Source organism: Prionailurus bengalensis, chromosome B3 (assembly GCF_016509475.1).
Source record: "Prionailurus bengalensis isolate Pbe53 chromosome B3, Fcat_Pben_1.1_paternal_pri, whole genome shotgun sequence".
NCBI classification, from domain to species: domain Eukaryota; kingdom Metazoa; phylum Chordata; class Mammalia; order Carnivora; family Felidae; genus Prionailurus; species Prionailurus bengalensis.
Genome location: NC_057355.1, coordinates 147,042,474 through 147,059,914, shown reverse-complemented (window position 1 = coordinate 147,059,914; position 17,441 = coordinate 147,042,474). Strand labels below are relative to the sequence as shown.

The window sequence follows — 17,441 nt, the reverse complement described above, 5'->3', positions numbered from 1 at the left end:
GGCCCCGCCGCGCACGGGGCTCCCGTCCCGCGGCCCACGGGACTGAGGCGCAGGGCGGCGGTGCCCGGACGGACGTGGCCCTCCGGGGCGGGAGCCCTGTGGGGACCCCCGGGGTAGCGGGGCCGCGGAGGGTGTAGAAGCAGTTTCGCTGTCCTGTGGCCCCTGTCTGGTCCCGCCCCGTCTCAGGTGGAGTCTGGCGCCTTCCAGGAAGCCCCCCCCCCCCACCTGCTTGCCTGTCACGAGCTCACTCCCGGCCTCACCCAGGCGAGCTTGGGGACGACACGCGACACACGCACGCGGGGCAGAGGGAGGTGGCTGCGGGCGGGTGAGCCAGCCGAGGGGGCACCCGTCCGTGCCTGCACGGCCCCGCGCGGTCCCCGAGCCCCTTCGCGCACACGCTGCCACCAGGCCTCCCGCGGAAGCTCCCTGGCTGTCCCCAGATGGGCAATAAAGGACAGGATGCACCCACAGCACTGGCCGCGAGGTCTTGTGTTCCGCTCGCGCTCCCCACGCACGCCCAGAACCAGTCTGGGCCGAGTTGCCGTGGGAGAGAGTTCGGGGGGATCTTAGAGCAGACCTTCGCTTACCCGCGTGTCCGTCAGATCCTTCTCGAGTCAGCGGCTGTGAGAGACCGAAAGGAAGGAGGCGCAGGCCGGGAGCTCAGTGTGGCCACGCTGCCACTGCTCGGCGGGCAGGACAGGGACAGAGCAGGGCAGTTGGCTGTGACAGGCCGTCTGGGAGGCCTTCCTTCACCTCCTTCCCAGCAGCCACGGGGAACACAAGGGGGGGGGCAGCAGAGTGAGGCTCCAGGGTCCCCCACCCCCGTGTCAGCTCTCCACCCCCCTCCGCTGCCCGCGGCGCTCGTCCTGGGCCCAGGGCACCCGCCCGCCCTCCCCTCCCTCCTGGCCCCTGCTGGCTCCCGGAGACCCGAGACCTGCCACCTCGCCTCCTGAGGGGAAGGGCTGCTCTCGGGCTGAGGGGAGGGTGCAGCAGCGAAGAGGTGGGCTGGGAGCCCCCCACGCGGGGCCGCCCTGGCAGGGAGGAGCAGGGCTGGAGCGCTCCCCCTCGCCCCCGCGCACGCGGGCCTTTCCCTGTGGCGGGCCGGGGGAGCCACCCAAGCCAGGGGATGTGAAATTATGGCAAGTGGGCACGAGGCCTCTGGGCAGTTCGTGAATGAGGACGGAGAAGGAGGTCGGCGGGGTCTTTGTCCCAAAGGTCCAGTGAGGCCATCCCACCGTCCAGGTGCCGGCAGCCTCCCTCTCCCATCCGTCCTGCAGACACGGTGAGTGCGGCCCTCCTGGGGACCCCGCCGTGGGGGTCTGCCTGACTCCACGGGGTTCTCGCCTCCCTTGAAGCTGGGGTCAAGACCCGAGGCCCCGGGGCCCTGGCGCCGGAGGCGGGAGGGGCCGCAGAGTCTCCCGACGGGGCCTCGATGCTGCGTGGACCCACCCGGGCCGCGTCCCCGTGCTCCCACAGACCGGCCCCCGAAGACAATGTGCATTTAAGACCTCCCGGTCCCTCCCTGTGGGTCGGGGGTCCGAGCACAGCTCAGCTGGGTCCTCTGCTCAGGGCCCCACAGGCTGCGAGCCGGGGCTGGGCTCTCGTGGCTGGCACCGTTCAGTGGGGCAGCTCCGTGTGCCCGGGGCACCGTCAGCGCCATGCCACCCCGGCCTCGCGGTTTGCTTCTTCACGCCCGCAATGAACAGACTCCCAGCAAGACGCCGGCACAAGCTTGCGTCGCACGGTCACCGCCGCACATTCTATTGGCTACAGGCGAAGGCAAGGGTTCCTCACCCCCAAGCGGAGGGGATCACACGGGAGTGTGGGTTCCGGGAGGTGGGGACGTGGGGGCCATTTTAGAGTGTGTCCACCGCCCCCCCCCCCAGAAGCAGCCGCATCAAGGCCCCCCGGGGCGTCTCTTGAGGCTCGTCAAGCTGGGTCTCCCGTGGGGTCTGCTTTGGAGCAGGCCTTCAAGCCTGCCACCGAGGTGTGACCACCACTTCCGCTGGCTGATGGCCACCGGGCCACTGGACCCGTCATCCCAGCGTGGCCTGGGGCACAGAGCCTGGGGACAGGCCACGCGCTCTGAGACACACAGGAAGCAGAGGGCAAACCCACACCGGCAGCCGTGGAGAGCAGAGCGGGTCTCGGATGGTGTCTGCTCCCGAGGGGAGCTGCCGTGCGGCACGTGAGCCCGGGGTGGGAGGCTGGGCAGCCACTGGGGCTTGGCTGGGTCAAGTGCGGCCCACACGCAGACCAGCTCCCAGAGGCCCTGAACGCCTTGCAGGGCCACGTGGCCCCCAGGCACCCCCTCCGGACCTGTGCAGGGCTGGGCGGGGAGGCGGGCTGGGTTGGGGGACCCTCTTCACCAACGAGGACACGGATGCGTAAGGTGCCCCACCCCAGCCCATCTGGCTCTCTCCGGGGCAGAGGGGACCGGGCGAGGCAGGGAGGAGGAGCCCCAAGATGTGGGGAGAGGAGGATCTGCTATCCACTCCCTTAGGTCCCTTGGACCACTGAGCCAGCCCCAAGCGCCAGCCTAGGGCAGCCACAGGGTCTCCATGGGCCAGGTGGGCTCCAAAGCCTTGGCCAGAAGCCAGGAGGTGACGGAGGCCGGGGTGCCCGGAGACAGGCCTCTGGTCCAGCAGGAGGCTGGGAGCCGAGGGAGGTGTCCGGCGGGATTCAGACCCTGCCTCTGCAGTGTCGGCCTCCGCTCTGCAGGGCAGCTCCCAGGACAGGGGGCTCCAGCCCGCGTGTATCCAGGTCCCCACCCTGCCCCCGCCCCCTGCTCAAAACCAGGTTCTCTGGACGCTGCCCGGAGTCCTGGACCCCCTACGCACCAGGACCACCCCACGGGCCCAGGCGCCCACCTCGCCTCTCCGAGACCCGCCCTCACAGTCCTGGGTCCCCCTGTCCAGGCACCTGCCTCTGCCCCGTCCCCTGGTTCCTGTGGGCAGGGACCGGACGGCAGCGAGAGTCAGCGGCTCTCATGGCACACGGGCAGACAGCAGCTTCACCCGGCAGCCGTGTGGACCCTCACAGGGTCGGGGGTGCTGAACTCCGACCTGGGAGCAGCAGGAGGGGGTGCAGCCCATGTGGGACTCACACAGAGAGGCAGGGAGGTGCAGGGGGCCTCTGAAGCAACCCCCCTTGTGGGTGGGGACTGTGGCTCTCAGATCAGGGGGGCGCATCCCGGAGGGCTCTCTGCAGGAGGTGAGGTTTACGAGGGGATGGTTCAGAGAGCTGAGGGCTGGCAAACAGTTTGCACCTGCCAGGAGTTGGGAAGTCCTGGCCCTGAGCGGGGCTTGTGAGGGTGGGGACAGGCCACCGGGAGCCATGGGGCCAGGGAATCAGGTGTGGCTGGACCTCAACCCTGCCAGGCGCAGTCCTGACCCTGGGCTTGTCCGTCCAGGCCCACGGCATAGGGGGAATCCCAGTCCCGTTCGAATAGGTGCCGTAACTGCTCCTGCACGGGGGGCACCCCCGGCCGAGCGCGGGAGGCCCTCTGGCTGACCACCAGGCCTACCCCGGAGGTGCTGCTGAAGTAATCTTCCGACCAGTTGGAGGTGCCTGTGGGGGGTGGGGTGGGGAAGAGTCCCTGACGACCGGGCTCGCACAGGGACTCTGCCGCCTGGCCCAGGCGTGTGGCTCAGCCACAGCTTCGGGGACAGGTGTGCATGGCCGCTGGCGTCCCCTCAGGTGCGGCTTGGGGCGGGGCAAGGGCCCCTCGTGTGTGAGGCTCCACCCACAGCCTCCTGGGACGGGTGGGACTCAGGGCTCTGACAACCCTGTACTCAGGACTCACCACCTGCCCGTGGGGCCGGGTGGCAGCGGGGCTGGCCGCCTGGTCCTCGGAGCCCCGCCGGGCACCCTAGCCCTCGGCCCTGAGGGGCCCCCGCTGGACAGAAGGGCAGGGTCGCCTTCGGCACCCCGGCCTGGCCACGCTTGAGGGCCATGGCCCCCTTCTGTGGGTTTATGTGGCCCCCGCGTCCCGTACAGTTGGCCCCTGAAAGGCTCGAGGGCCCGGGGACGCCGGGGCCCGAGCCCACCACCCTCGCTGCTCACCTATGTAGGCCGCCTTCTCTGTGACCATGAACTTGCTGTGGTTCACCCTGCTGAACGGGATGTTGGAGTGGTTCCTCACAGGCACAATGAAGACTTTCTTTGAGGAACGGAGAGGGGGCGGGTCAGGAAGGGGCGGGGCCGCCCCGCCCCCCGCGTCCCGTCCCGCGCAGGGAGTGGGTGCCCACCACGTCCACGGAGACGCCGGCCTCGGGGTCGCTGAGAGCCTGCAGGGACCGCAGGCCGGGGAACATCCTGGGGTCTGTGTGCAGCCAGCAGCTGACCAGCAGACGCACGCGCACGCCCCTGTTGAAGGCCGCTGTCCGCAGCGCGGTGTCCAGCACCGGCCAGTACCTGGGGGAGGCAGGGTCGGGGTCTCGGGCCGGCGGGGTCCCTGCCTGCCAGCCGTGGGCGGGCAGGGGCCCCCGCGGGACGGGGAACGGCAGAGGAGGGGCCTCCACCCTGCAGGGCCGCGGGCTCCCACCCGGACCCACCTGGCGGGGCGGCTGAAGCGCGTGGTGGGGAAGTACTCCATCACGGAGGCGTAGATGAACTCCTGGGCGCCCCCCATCACCGCCAGCAGCGCCTCCAGGTCCCCGGTGCGGCCGTGCGGGCAGAGCGGAGGAGGCGATGCCTGTTTGGGGAGGGGGTCCCTGAGGGCACGGCCGGCGGGCTCCGAGCCGCGCGCTTTCTGGACCTGTGACCCTAGCGTGCGCCCCACCCCCCGCCCCGCCCCAGCGTTTGGGAACCTGGAGGAAACCGAGAGGTGCTGCCTGGAGAGGGGGGGAGACTCGGGGCGGCCCCCAGTCTTGGCGGGAGAGCCTGGAAGCCGGCAGGCCTCCCCGCCCACCCGGGGCCAGGTCGGCCCGACTTCCTGGTGCAGGCCTTCCGGGGCCCCATGCTGGGTCTCCTCCTCCCCCACCCTCCCTGGTCCCAAGCCGAGGCCCCTCGAGCCCACCCAGCAGTGTGCTTGGAGCCCCCCCCCCAGGACCCCAGAGCGCCCTGCCACCTCCCAGGCTGCCTGTCTCCCATGGACGGTGATGACTGGCATCCTCCCCTGCAGCTGGGTCCCTCCCCTCCCCGGCCCCCCAGACCGGTGCCCCAAGGACCTGCCCCAGACCTCCCTGGGGGTCTGGCCGGCTCCTCAGCCCCTCTCACCGAGAAGTAGGCAGTGGTGGGCACCCCCTCAAAGCGGTCCCGGAGGGGCTGGAAGCGGTTGATGTGGGACGAGAGGTTCCGAGGCCAGGCTCTGGGGAGGACGGCCTTCGGCGCCCCAGCACCCAGTAGGTCTGGAAGGTCTTCTCCAGGTCCCGGGCCAGGCGGCTGCAGTTGTAGATGATGACGCCGAGCTCCTTCACCTGCAGGGACAGGGCAGCGGCTGCGGGAGGCGGCCCCGAGGTGCGCGTGTGCGCGCGTGTGGCCCCCCAGGCAGAGCGCAGCCACCCCCCCCACTGGCAGCGGGTCCAGGCAGCGTCACCCACAGGAGCCACGACGGACAGCGTGCTCGGGGGAGGCGATGAGGTGGGGGGGCCCAGGGCTCCCGGCTCTTCTCGCGCACTGGGTTCTAGTAATCAGAGCGACACACGCGTCTCGCAAAAAAACCAGGAAATGCGTAAAATCGTTCTTCGTGTCACGGTCCGGCCACAGACGCAGCTGTCCTTGCCGCCCCCGTCCTTGCACTGGGTTTCGACGTGGTCCGCAGGTGTCCGTGTAAGTGACTGGCACGGCCTTCCCCGGGGCGCCGTGGTGTCGCCCAGTGTGAGTCAGCGGCCGCCGAGGCCCCTGCCTACTGACCCGGCTCTGGCGACTCCCCGCGGGGCCCCGCTTGATGATGAGCTGCAGGGGACGTCAGGCCGAGCCCCCGGGAGTGTGGGCGGCAGACAAGCTCCGGGTGGTCTCCCCGCGCTGGGCTCCGGACCCACCTGTGTCAGGGAGCGCCAGTCCATGTTGGCACTGCCCAAGTAGACGTGCCGTGCGTCCACGACCCAGAATTTGGAATGCAAGACGCCGCCGGTGAGCTTCCGCAGGGGCACGTACCGCACCTGGGCACCTGGCCGAGAGTTCGGGGCGCTGTGGCGAGGCTGGCTCTCAGCCCTGTACGTCGGGTCGACGTGTGGACCCTCACATCGGTCCTCAGCCGATGCCATCAGCGCCTCCACTTTACAGGTGGGGAAATGGAGGTGTTGACCGGCCCGGGATCCCTCCGGGCAGCCCAGGTCCGGAGCCCAGGTTTGCACGGATTGCGCCCACGGCCGCTTGCTCCCTGGCTGAGCTGCCCGCCTGAGCCCACCCTCACCCCGTGCTCCGCCCCGTGGAAAATGACCCCCCCGCCCTGGCCACCCGCCCTCCTGGCGACCGAGGGGAGCAGGGCCGGCCTTTCCCGGCCTCTCCCCTTGTCCCTGGGCGCAGAGGCCCAGGCCGGGCGGCCGCCTACCTTGGGCTGCCAGCACCCGCAGGTCAGTGGACTTCCTGGCCAGCGACGGGCTGCTGGTGGCCACGGCCAGGGAGACGTTCCTGGCCAGCCGCTGCTGCAGCTTGCTCAGAAGGGCCTCTCCCTGCGGGGCCAGGCCGGCTGTGAGGGTGACCCCCGCCGAGCTGGAGGGACCCAGACCTTTCCCCAGGAGCCCGCCCTGCACACCCACGGCTCAGAGCAGAGACACGTGCCCGGAGGGGGCGGGCCGGGCCCGGGTCGTACCGGCCGGGAAGACGAGTCGTTGACCCCGATGTCAGGCCCCGTGAGGGACCAGTAGAAGGAGGCCACGTGGATGCTCTCCTGGGCGGCGTCCAGCAGCTGCGACCAGGCCTGGGCGAGGGGCTGGGCAGACGGGCTGCCGGCCGCGGAGGGCAGGTCCTGCGGGATGCTTTCCACAAGGACAAGCCTGCAGGAGGGGCACAGGGGCCAGCGTCCCCTCCGTCTACCTCCGTCCCCGCCGGCCGAGCCGGAGGGGCCGCTGCCAACGTGGGGCCCCGCCCAGGCCGAGGGTGCGTGCAGGGGTGCCACCAGACTGGGCGGGGCACACCTGAGCCGCTGGAGGGCTGTGGGCCTGAGCAGGGCTTTGGGTCTGGGCCGCCTACCGGTGGCGGCCCAAGATGGCCCCGGGGAAGGGCTGGACCGGAGGTGGTGAGTGTGCGGGCTGGGCTGCGCAGGAAGCGCGGGCAGGTGGGAGCAGGGGCACCACCCCGGGGCAGGGGGCGGGGGCAGGGGGACGGGGTGGGGAGCCGAGAAGCCCACTCACCGGCAGGAGTCCTGCTGCTGCTGCTGAGGCCCCCCTGGCAGGGGCTCCTGGGCCGGGCTGGAGCCGTGGCCCCGGGGCCTGGTGGGCCCTTCCTCGGGGTGCAGCTGGCCCCAGGTGGGGGACAGGTGCCCTTGCCACAGGAGGTAGACCAGGGTCATGGCACCGAGCCACAGCACAGCCAGCGCTCCTGGAACCTGAAGGGGAGAAGGGCATCACTGTGGGGTCCCAAGATGGCCTGGGCTGACGTGGCCCCTCCGGGGCCCCCCGAGAGGACCAGGCCTGCGGCGGGGTGGGGACCAACAGGCAAGGGGTTGGCGAGGGTGGCAGTGAGCAGGGCCCAAGCCCACTGTGCCGGGGATCAGGGGGCCTGGGGCGTGCTCTGTGACCCCATGCTGTCCCCCAGGCCCCCCCCACCCGGAGACAGGGAGGCGCGCAGGTGCAGAGCCCCCTGCTGGTCTGGCCCGGGGCTCGGCCGGGCTTCAGGGCCCCCTCCCCTGGGCCCCCAGTTCCACCGCACTGGCCTCTGTCCCATGGGCTGTGGCGTCACCGGGAGCTCCAGCCCCGCCTGGAATGGCCCCGCGGTGCCCGGGCAGCTGGGGCCCCCACAGAGGCCTCCCCCTTCCTGCCCAAGGCGGCGCCCCGCTGCCCTCCCCCTGGGGGGCCTGGCCTTCAGGTGGTGGTCTCTGTGCGGAGGCTGAAGAGCAGGCGCGTGCGCGCGCGCGTGCGCGTGCGCGTGTCCGTCTGCGCCTGGGACCCGGCCCTCGGGCTGTTTTCCCCTCTGTTTCCCTCTCAGGGGGTGTCGGTGTCTGAATCTCGGTTCCTTCTTTCAGCCACATGTGTGCCGAGTCCCGGAGTCACTTCTGCTTTCAGCCGGGCCCGGAACGTGAGGGGGCGGTGGGGACCCCCAGAAGCCAGAACAGGGCCTCAGGCAGAGCCACGGAGGTCTGACACCATGGCCTGCCAGAGTCCCCCGGAGGGGAGCTCGGGGCGTCGAGGTGCCCCCTCCACCTGGCCGAGCTGAGCTCAGGGGCTGCCCCTACCACCCCCCCCCCAACCTGGGGGATCCGGGTCCGCGACCAGGCCTTCACTCTCAGGAGAGGCAGTCGGTGTGAAGTCCGGGCTGGGGACGGGGCCAAGGTGGCACCAGGGACATCCCTGCACACCCTCCCCAGATGCACCACACGGAAAAGGGCCTGTCCCCCAGGTGTCCCAGGCAGAGGGCAGCTCAGAGCCCTAGGCCCCCATCCGGGACTTGGAGCTGTCGCAGGCACCGCCCCACCCCCCGCCCCGGCCACTGATGCCCGGAGCACATCATCTCCTCTCGGCCACTGGGAACAACACTGGGAGGCCGGCCACGCAGGGCGGCCCTGGGCCACTACAGCGCTGGCGACCTCACGTCCAGGACTGGGCAGAGGGTGACCCGCTACCACAGTGGGCGGGGAGACCCTGCGGGGCCGCTCCAAGCACCCCCGGCTCCGCGACAGGCAGCCCTGGGACCCTGCAGGTGTCAGAGGTCATGGCTGGAGGCGTGGACTTCCTGCCCTGCAGGGCGCAGAGCGTGGGACGAGGCTGCCTGGCCCGGGCAGGGGAGAGGGCCTGCCGTCCGCTGGCCGGGACGCCCCGAGGCCCTGCTTCTCCCGGCTGCACAGGCCGGAGGGGGAGGTGGGGAGGCCTGGAGACCCCCGGGCCCAGGGCTGCTGGCAGCCTGCTTCCAGGGCCCTCCGCCTGGCTCTCCCGCCTGGCCGTGGCGCGGCTGGCACTTACCCCTGGGGCTCCTGCCTTGGCGTTCATCCTGCTCCAGCGGCAGACTGCGGGCCCCCAGCTCTGTGAGGGCGGGCGGGTTCCGGCGGCCTCCACCCGGCCCACCTGCCTCCTCTCTGTAGCTGCTGCTTCCCCTTCTGGCCACTTCCTCTTTGTCCTGAGTACCTCCCTCTGCACCCCCCGCAGACATCTGGAGCTGGGTGAGCCAGCCGGGGGTGGGGGGGGTGGGGTGAGGGCCTGCAAACTTTCACCTCCAGAGAAAATCTGCCCCTCCCGGGGGAGGCACTCTCTAGTCACAGGCTTGGGTATCGGTCAGGCTTGCTGCCGGCCACAGAGACCCGAGGAGGCCTGATTGTCCCCTTCTCTCTCCCACTAACCAGGTTTAGGGGCTGGTGGCGGGGAGACGGGGTGGGCTCCACGGCCACTGGGAGCCAGGTCCCTCTAGCTCTCAGCTCCCACTCCCTAGCGGTGACCACAGCCTCGTGGCTCCACAAAGGCTGCTGGAGTTCAGCCATCACCTCCGCGTCCTAGGGGCATGAGGGACATCCCAGAAGTCCCACAGGGCACTTCCACTTATGTATCAAGACTGAAACGAATAGATTCCCCACAGGATCGCCACACGAGTGCCGCCCCTCACAAGAGCAGCGACTCCTTGATGTTAACGGGTCATAGTTCTGGTTTCTCTTAGTCTGTTCAGGCTGCCATAACAAGACAGTGAGGACCGGGGGCGGGGGGGGGGGCTGGTAAACAGCACACACCTGCTCCTCACAGCTCTGGGGGCTGGGAGCACAAGGTCGAGGCGCCAGCAGGTAGGGTGTCCTTGCGAGGGTGTCCTGGCTCGGCTGCTGTGTCCTCGAGGGGGGAGGGGCGGGGGCTCTCTGCAGGCTCCGTCCTGAGGGCACCGATAGCCTCTCGGGGGCTCCGCCCTCCTGCCCTCCCGGCCTCCTGCCAGCCCACCTCCCGACGCCATCCCAAACCCACCCTCCCGCGCCCCTTCCCCTCCCCTTTTCTCCCCCCTGCGAGCCGGAGGGGGCAGGGATGGCCGCGGGGGCTGCAGCCGCGGGTCCCCCGCTAGGGACGCGAAATCTGTGCTAGGAAAACGCTCGGCCCTGCTCCCAGCAAGCAGCCCGGGGCTGACACTCTGGGGCCACACGTCCAGCTCCTCAGTGGCTTGGCCCAAGCAGACCTCGGTGCCCCTCCCTCTGCGGCGGCTTCGCAGACCCTTCTGGGAGGAGCTTTCCGGCTCGGCCGTGACATCACAAGGCTCTTTCTTTCTTCTCTCGTTTCTGAGTTTTGTCATGTCCCCTCCCCCGTCTTATTGAGACTATAACTGACACATGACGTTGTATTAGCTTCCGGGGTGAACATGATTGATATTTCCAGACGCTGCAAAGTGACCAGCGGGTCGGGTCACCCCCCACCGCACGCGGTCAGTGCTTTGCTGTGACGAGAGCTGACACCCACTCTCTTAGCGGCCGTGCTCGCCGTGCTGCCCGCCACATCCCAGGACCCATCTGCCTGGCGACTGTAAGCGTGGCCCATGGCCCCCCACCCCCACCCCCCAGCAACCGGGGCTGTTCTCTGTTTTTGTGAGCCCGGTGTTCTCAGACTCCACCCAAGGGATCGACCCTCCGGTGTTTGTCTTTCCCTGACTCCCCTCGGGTCACGGGATGCCCGCAAGGCCCAGCCAAGGTCACCGGGGGTGGGATTTCCTTCTTTTTCATGGCTGAGTGGTATTCTGTTGCCTCTGTGAATGCACACCATATCTTTTTTTAAAGTTTATTTATTTATTTTGAGAGAGAGAGAGAGAGAGAGAGAGAGAGGGAGAGAACCAGCAGGGAAGGGGCAGAGAAAGAGAGAATCCCAGGCAGGCTCCGTGCTGTCAGCACAGAGCCCGACGCGGGGCTCGGTCTCACGAACCGCGGGATCATGACCTGAGCCGAAACCAAGAGCCGGGCACTCGGCCGACAGAGCCCCTCAGGCGCCCCCCCCACCACGACTCCTTTATGCATTTGTCTGCCGGTGGACGCGCAGGGTGTTGCCGCCGTGTGCTGTCGTGAAGAGCGCTGCAGGGGACGTGGGGGCGCGCGGCTCCCCCAGGACGGAGGCTCCCCGTCCACCGCCAGGTTCTCTCCCCCAGCCGTGTGTGTCCTTGTATCTCTCTCCCCTTACGTGGAAAATGCTGGTTCCCACCAGCGTCACTATGATTATTTATTAGCTTTGGCTTGTCACATCTTTACCACGATGTCCAAGGAGCGATCCTCACGTCACCGCTCCGTGCGGCCGGGCTGGTGGGCGAGTCCCGCCCCTTCGCCGGGACTGCCTCGCGCTCCGCAGGCACCTGCTGACACCGCCCGGGTTTCTCTCCCTGAACCTGTTAGTGGAGCGGGTCAGGGAGTTTCTCGGGTGTAATTTCCCTCCGTCTCTCGGGAGGGCCCCATACGAACGGCGATCGCGCGCGGTCGGACTGGCCGCGGTGGTAACGGACTTCAGCTCGTCCATCCGCGCTCACGACCGTCACTCGTCACACTTCTTTCTGGTCCCGCGTCGCCTGGTTTTCGTATTTAAATTATATCAGCGTCCTGGAATGGATTCGGTACGCACCCCCTTCTCCCCTTCTCCCTACATTTCGAAGTTTGTAAAAACAGGCTAAAATACCCCTTTTCATTTGCGGGGAGCCTGGGAACCTGTCGTGATTTTTCACCTCTTTGTGGGAAGGTGCTCAACCATTAGTTCAGTTTCTTTAGTGGTTACAGGACCGTTCAGGCTTTCTGTTTCTCTGAGAGTCACATTTGGCAAATGATATTTTTCTAGGAACGTGTCTCTTTGTTCGCTCTTAGGAGTCGTGGGGACAAAGGGTATGGGTAACACCACCCTCCTCGCCGCGTCCGCCCCCCACGCCCACGGGGACGCCCCCTTTTCCTTCCACACACTGGCCTTTATGCCTCCTACCTTTTCTCCCCCTTGGGAGATCGTGTCAGAATTCTGGCTATTTCATTAATATTTTTTCAAGAAATCCACTTGTATATTTTTTGTTTCTATTATGATTTCACCTTTCATTGTATGCATCCTTCTGCCTCCTGTCATATAGTACATATTTCTGTGGTTATTTTTCTGCCTTAAGCTGGATGTTTGACTCCTTAACCCCCAGCTCTCTTTGCTGCTACAACTGTTTAAGGGATCTGTTTTCTTTTTTTTTTTTTATTTTTTTAACGTTTATTTATTTATTTATTTATTTATTTTTTAATTTTTTTTTTCAACGTTTATTTATTTTTGGGACACAGAGAGACAGAGCATGAACGGGGGAAGGTGAGAGAGAGGGAGACACAGAATCGGAAACAGGCTCCAGGCTCTGAGCCGTCGCCCCAGAGCCTGACGCGGGGCTCGAACTCACGGACCGCGAGATCGTGACCTGGCTGAAGTCGGACGCTTAACCGACTGCGCCACCCAGGCGCCCCGAAACGTTTATTTATTATTGAGAGACAGAGAGAGACAGAGCATGAGCAGGGGAGGGGCCGAGAGACAGGGAGACACAGAATCCAAAGCAGGTTCCAGGCTCTGAGCCGTCGGCACAGAGCCCGATGTGGGGCTCGAACACACGACCCGTGAGATCACGACCTGAGCCGAAGTCAGACGCTCAACCGACTGAGCCACCCAGGCGCCCCTAAGGGATCCGTTTTCTGCAGAATTCTGCTTTCGCTGCGTCCCACCATCCTCTATGTGGCACCACCAATATTTACCTCTGAGTGTTTTATTTTTCTGTCACTCATGAATGATCTGGAAATCTGGTTTAGGGGCACCTGGCTGGGTCAGTCGGCACGGCGTGCGACCCTTGATCCCTGGGTAGTGAGTTCAAGCCCCACACTGGGTGTAGAGATTATTTAAAAATAAAATCTTAGGGGCGCCTGGGTGGCTCAGTCGGTTAAGCGTCCGACTTCGGCTCAGGTCACGATCTTGCAGTCCGTGAGTTCGAGCCCCGTGTCGGGCTCTGTGCTGACAGCTCAGAGCCTGGAGCCTGTTTCAGATTCTGTGTCTCCCTCTCTCTGACCCTCCCCCTGTTCATGCTCTGTCTCTCTCTGTCTCAAAAATAAATAAACGTTAAAAAAAATTTTTTAATAAAATCTTAAAAAAAAAAAAAAAAAAAGGAAATTTGGTTTCAGATTCCCAAGTGTCATGTGAAGCTCCTTCTGTCGCTGATTCACAGCCTCCTAGCGCTGGGGCCAGAAAACAAGGCCCGGGCAGCACTGGGTCCTTAACCTCGTGCTCACGCGTGTGCTGTGGCTGTCTCTGCTGAGAACGCGGCCTCTGCTGGGGAGGGCCTGGGGTCTACATCCGTCTTTGTGGGGCTCGTGGACGCACTGTTCAAATATCACACATCATTTCTTAACAGTCTGTGGCGTGGGCCACGGAGATTCCCACGTGGACTGTTGCTTCCCGCGGCGAAGGCTGTACTTCAGGTGACTACGTCCCCGACTGGGCCACCTGTCACCACGCACTGCTCGCACTTTCCCGAATAACGGATTCCGTCTGAAAATCTATGTTGTCCGATTTTAACTTAGCTATGCCAGCTCTGTCCTGATTAGTATTGGCCTGGCTTTTTAAAAATACCCTTCTACCTTAGGCTGGTGCGTGTTCTTGTATTTCAGACCTGCGTCCTACGAGTAACAGAGCGGGGGCGCCTGGGGGGCTCAGTCGATTGAGCCTCCGACTTCGGCTCAGGTCACGATCTCACGGTTCGTGGGTTCGGGCCCCGCGTCGGGCTCGGTGCTGGCGGCTCGGAGCCTGGAGCCTGCTTCGGATTCCGTGGCTCCCCCTCCCTCTCTGCCTCTCCCCTGCCCGTGCTCTGTCTCTCAAAAACGAACAAACATGGCAAAAGCCCTCCTTGTCTGTGGTCTTCCGGAATGGTCCGAGGGTGCCGCTAGGGCAGGCTTCTCTCCTCACCCCGTCCGCAGACACCGCGTGTGCAGAAGGAACGCGTTTACCGGTTTGCTGGGCGCCGGGCGGCTGCCACGGCAGCACCGATCGCCTCTGTTCTGGAGGCCCGGAGACCCGCGTCGGGGGCGGGCAGGGCCGGCTCCCGGGAGGGAGACGCGGTTCCGTTTTGCTGCCCCCCACGGCGCGTCGGCTCCCCTCCCCTCCGCGTCGCTTCCAAGGCCGTCCCTGCATCTTTGGCCTCCCGTCCTGCGGCCCGGCGCGGCCCGGTTAGGTTGCTTCGCATCCGTCCGCCGTGGGGCTCGGGCCTCTGAAACCGGAGGATGCGTGCCGTGGTCATTTCTGGAAGGTTCTCCGCCGTCGCCCACTGTCTGCGCCCTCGCGTTGTGAGCGCCGAGCCCCCTGCCCGCGCCGCGCGCCTCCACCTCCTCGGTGGCATCGGGCCGGTTTCCAGCCGCCACCCCGCCCGCCAGCCGAGTCGCGTCTCCAGCTCTGTGACCGGCCGCTCCGCGTTCTCTCGGGCTTCCGTTTCTTGCCGCAGCCTTTTCTTCCTCCCGCCCACAGCCCGGAGCCGATGCGCCTCCCTGGCCTCTCGCTAGGCCCCAGGAGAGATTTCCTGGCCCTTCCCCTGCGCGTGCAGACTTGGGGGCCCTCAGCTCGGAGCAGGGGTCTTGATGTCACCGCTGCTCTTCCTGGGCACAAGCCCTGGTCTGCCGAGCCTGCGTGCCCGGCCCCGACGGGCGGTTCTGGGCCCGCGGCTGCCCCCAGAGGCCCTGCGGCGCTCCCTGGCCGTCCAGCTTCCAGTTCCCCCTGGACTCCTGGTACGCGGGGTTTCCCTTTCTTTCTTAAAATCTCAGCTTTGCGTCTGGTTCCGATTTTACGTTCAGCTCACGGTTCTAGATGTTCTGGTCGTCAGAGGGGAAGCAGAAAGCGTGAGGGGCTGAGAAGCCGGGTAGGAAGGCAGAATGCGTCGGGCAGACTCGCCAAGCCAGGGGGGAAACACCGCGGTCCAGCAATGCTGGGGCCTCCAGGACTGAGGGTCCAGATCCTCCAGAGAAAGAGGAGCAGACCCTCGGGGACGGTTTTCCTCCTGAGGCACCTGCTGACTCGTGTGCTGCACGGGACACGAGCACAGGGGGGCTCCGGAACATTACCGCTCCGGGGACGCGGAGTTGAGCTCAGGGCGACCTTCAGAGGAGGAGGGCGCTGGTGACGTCATGCGCCTCACAGGTGGGACTCCCGGGGACTCCAGGAGAGCAGAGCCCCGGAAGGACGGGCAGACAGGAGGTAGCAGCTCAGTCCCTGAGTGGATTGAAGGGATCCGTCCCTCTCTGGGGTGATCCTCTCTGATAAGTGTAACCTCATCCACAGGATCTCTTTTTGTCCCCGTTCACAATGTCTGTCACTTTAAATTCAGAGTCCCTGGGGGTTTCTGGCTCAGTCAGTTAGGTATCTGACTTGATTTCAGCTCAGGTCATAATCTCATGGTCGTGAGATCAAGCCCCATATCTGGCTCGGTGTCGAGCTTGAAGCCTTCTTGGGATTCTCATTCTCTATCTGGCTCGGTGTCGAGCTTGAAGCCTTCTTGGGATTCTCATTCTCTCTCTCTCTCTCTCTCTCTCTCTCTCTCAGAAACAAACAAAAAAGGGTCACCAGACATCAAGGGACACCGGGCTGGCTCAGTCAGAGGAATGTGTGACTCTTAACCTCAGGGTCATGAGTATGAGCCCCACATTGGGTGTGGAGATTACTTAAAATAAAGAAACTTAAAGGGCGCCTGGGTGGTTCAGTCTGTTGGGCATCCGACTTTGGCTCAGGTCATGATCTCACAGCTCGTGGGTTCAAGCCCCGTGTCGGGCTCTGTGCTGACAGCTCGGAGCCTGGAGCCTGCTTCGGGTTCTGTGTCTCCCTCTCTGTCTGCCCCTTCCCCTCTCATGCTCTCTCTCTCCTTCAGAAATAAATTTAAAAACATTAAAAAAAAATTTGTTTAAATAAATAAACTTAAAAAAAAGAGTCACCCAGACAGCAGCACATCGAGCCAAGAGGAGAAGCAGGGGTCAAGTATTGGAGCTATCAAACAAGTTTGGCAACAGTTGTGATTAATATGTTCAGAACAACAAATGGCAAGATGGAAATTTTCACTTGGAGAAAGGAGATGTTCTTTTTAAATCAAAGAAACTCTAGAATTAAAAATGAAATAACCACAGTAAAAAGTGCAACGTATGGGTTCACGGCCAGGACAGAAGTGCAGGAGGCCTAGCGAGCTGTGACGTAGACACAATAAAAGATGAACACAAGGAGGAAAAATGCATAGAAAATGCGGGAAAGAGCATGACAGACACACAGGACATGCACACTGGTTTAACGCATGTATAAACTGAGTCCGAGCAAGGGGAATTGGGAAATTGGGGCAGAATTATATCTGAAGAGGGACGGCTGAGGCTTTCCCCAAACTGGTGAAAGGCCAGTTCAAGAAGTGCCACACACCTCAACACAGAGGAGCGCAGAGATGCTCCTGATTATAGGAAAACCACCGAAAAACTAAAACGGAAGAGAAAACCTAAAACAGCCAGAAAAGAAGACACCATCTAGAAAGGCAGCAGTAATGCGTTTGACCTCTCCACGCAAGTAAGGAAATCCAGAAGACGACGGAACGGTGTATTTTAAGTGCCAGAAAAAGGTAACTGCCAACTTGGAATATTATATCAATGTGCCAAGTGAAAGGAAAAGGCAAAATAAAAACATTTCCAAACACTCCCCACTCGAGAAGTAGAGAGATTTCATCACAGCAAACCTGTATACCAAAACCAAAAATCTCAGTGACGGTCTATTGGAAAATGGCCCCAGGTGGAAACATGGAAATGCCGGCTGAAAAGAAGACTGCAAATATGTCAGTACCTTCAGGGCATGTTGACTGCAGAAATCAATAAGACAATTCATTGTAGGGTTTATAATATTTGCGGAGTTAAAATGCCTGCTCGTAACAGCACGTAGGTGGGAGAGGCAGACGGATTTAAAGAGCTGGAAGGTCTGTATGTGGTCTAGGAAGTAGCAAAACTGCAAACTCACACTGGGTCCTATTAAGTGAAAGAGAAACTTTATAATTGAATTTTAGAGTTGTGAATTATTTTGCAATTGCCAGGAAGCAGTAAAAAGAACAATCCACATTAGACCATAATAAGTGAAAGATGGGTTTTATAATTGTTTGGGTACCTACTAAGAGTATAATGAAAGTATTACTAACAAGCAAATGGGGAAACAAGCAAATGGGGAAGAAGAAGAGGAGGAGGAGGAGGAAGGGAGGGAGAGGGAGGAGGAGGAGAAGGACAAGGAAAAGAATACTTGATTAATCCTAACACAAAAAGGGAAGAAAAATGGAATAATAGATATAATATAGCAGATTTAAAGTTAAATATGTTGGTAATTGCCAGGAATCTACTAAAAACACCC

General features: G+C 63.5%; 1 protein-coding gene across 1 annotated transcript; it reads right to left on the bottom strand.

The window, feature by feature from the left end:
* Nucleotides 1–1,732: 1,732 nt before the first annotated feature.
* PLD4 (phospholipase D family member 4) lies at nt 1,733–10,023 on the bottom strand. Its single transcript, XM_043557110.1, is given in 11 exon segments — nt 1,733–3,570; nt 4,066–4,162; nt 4,251–4,416; nt 4,557–4,696; nt 5,221–5,333; nt 5,336–5,420; nt 5,985–6,112; nt 6,497–6,617; nt 6,758–6,941; nt 7,299–7,492; nt 9,063–10,023. Coding segments are annotated over 11 exon segments (1,458 nt in total). The 5' UTR covers nt 9,090–10,023; the 3' UTR covers nt 1,733–3,367.
* Nucleotides 10,024–17,441: the final 7,418 nt, after the last annotated feature.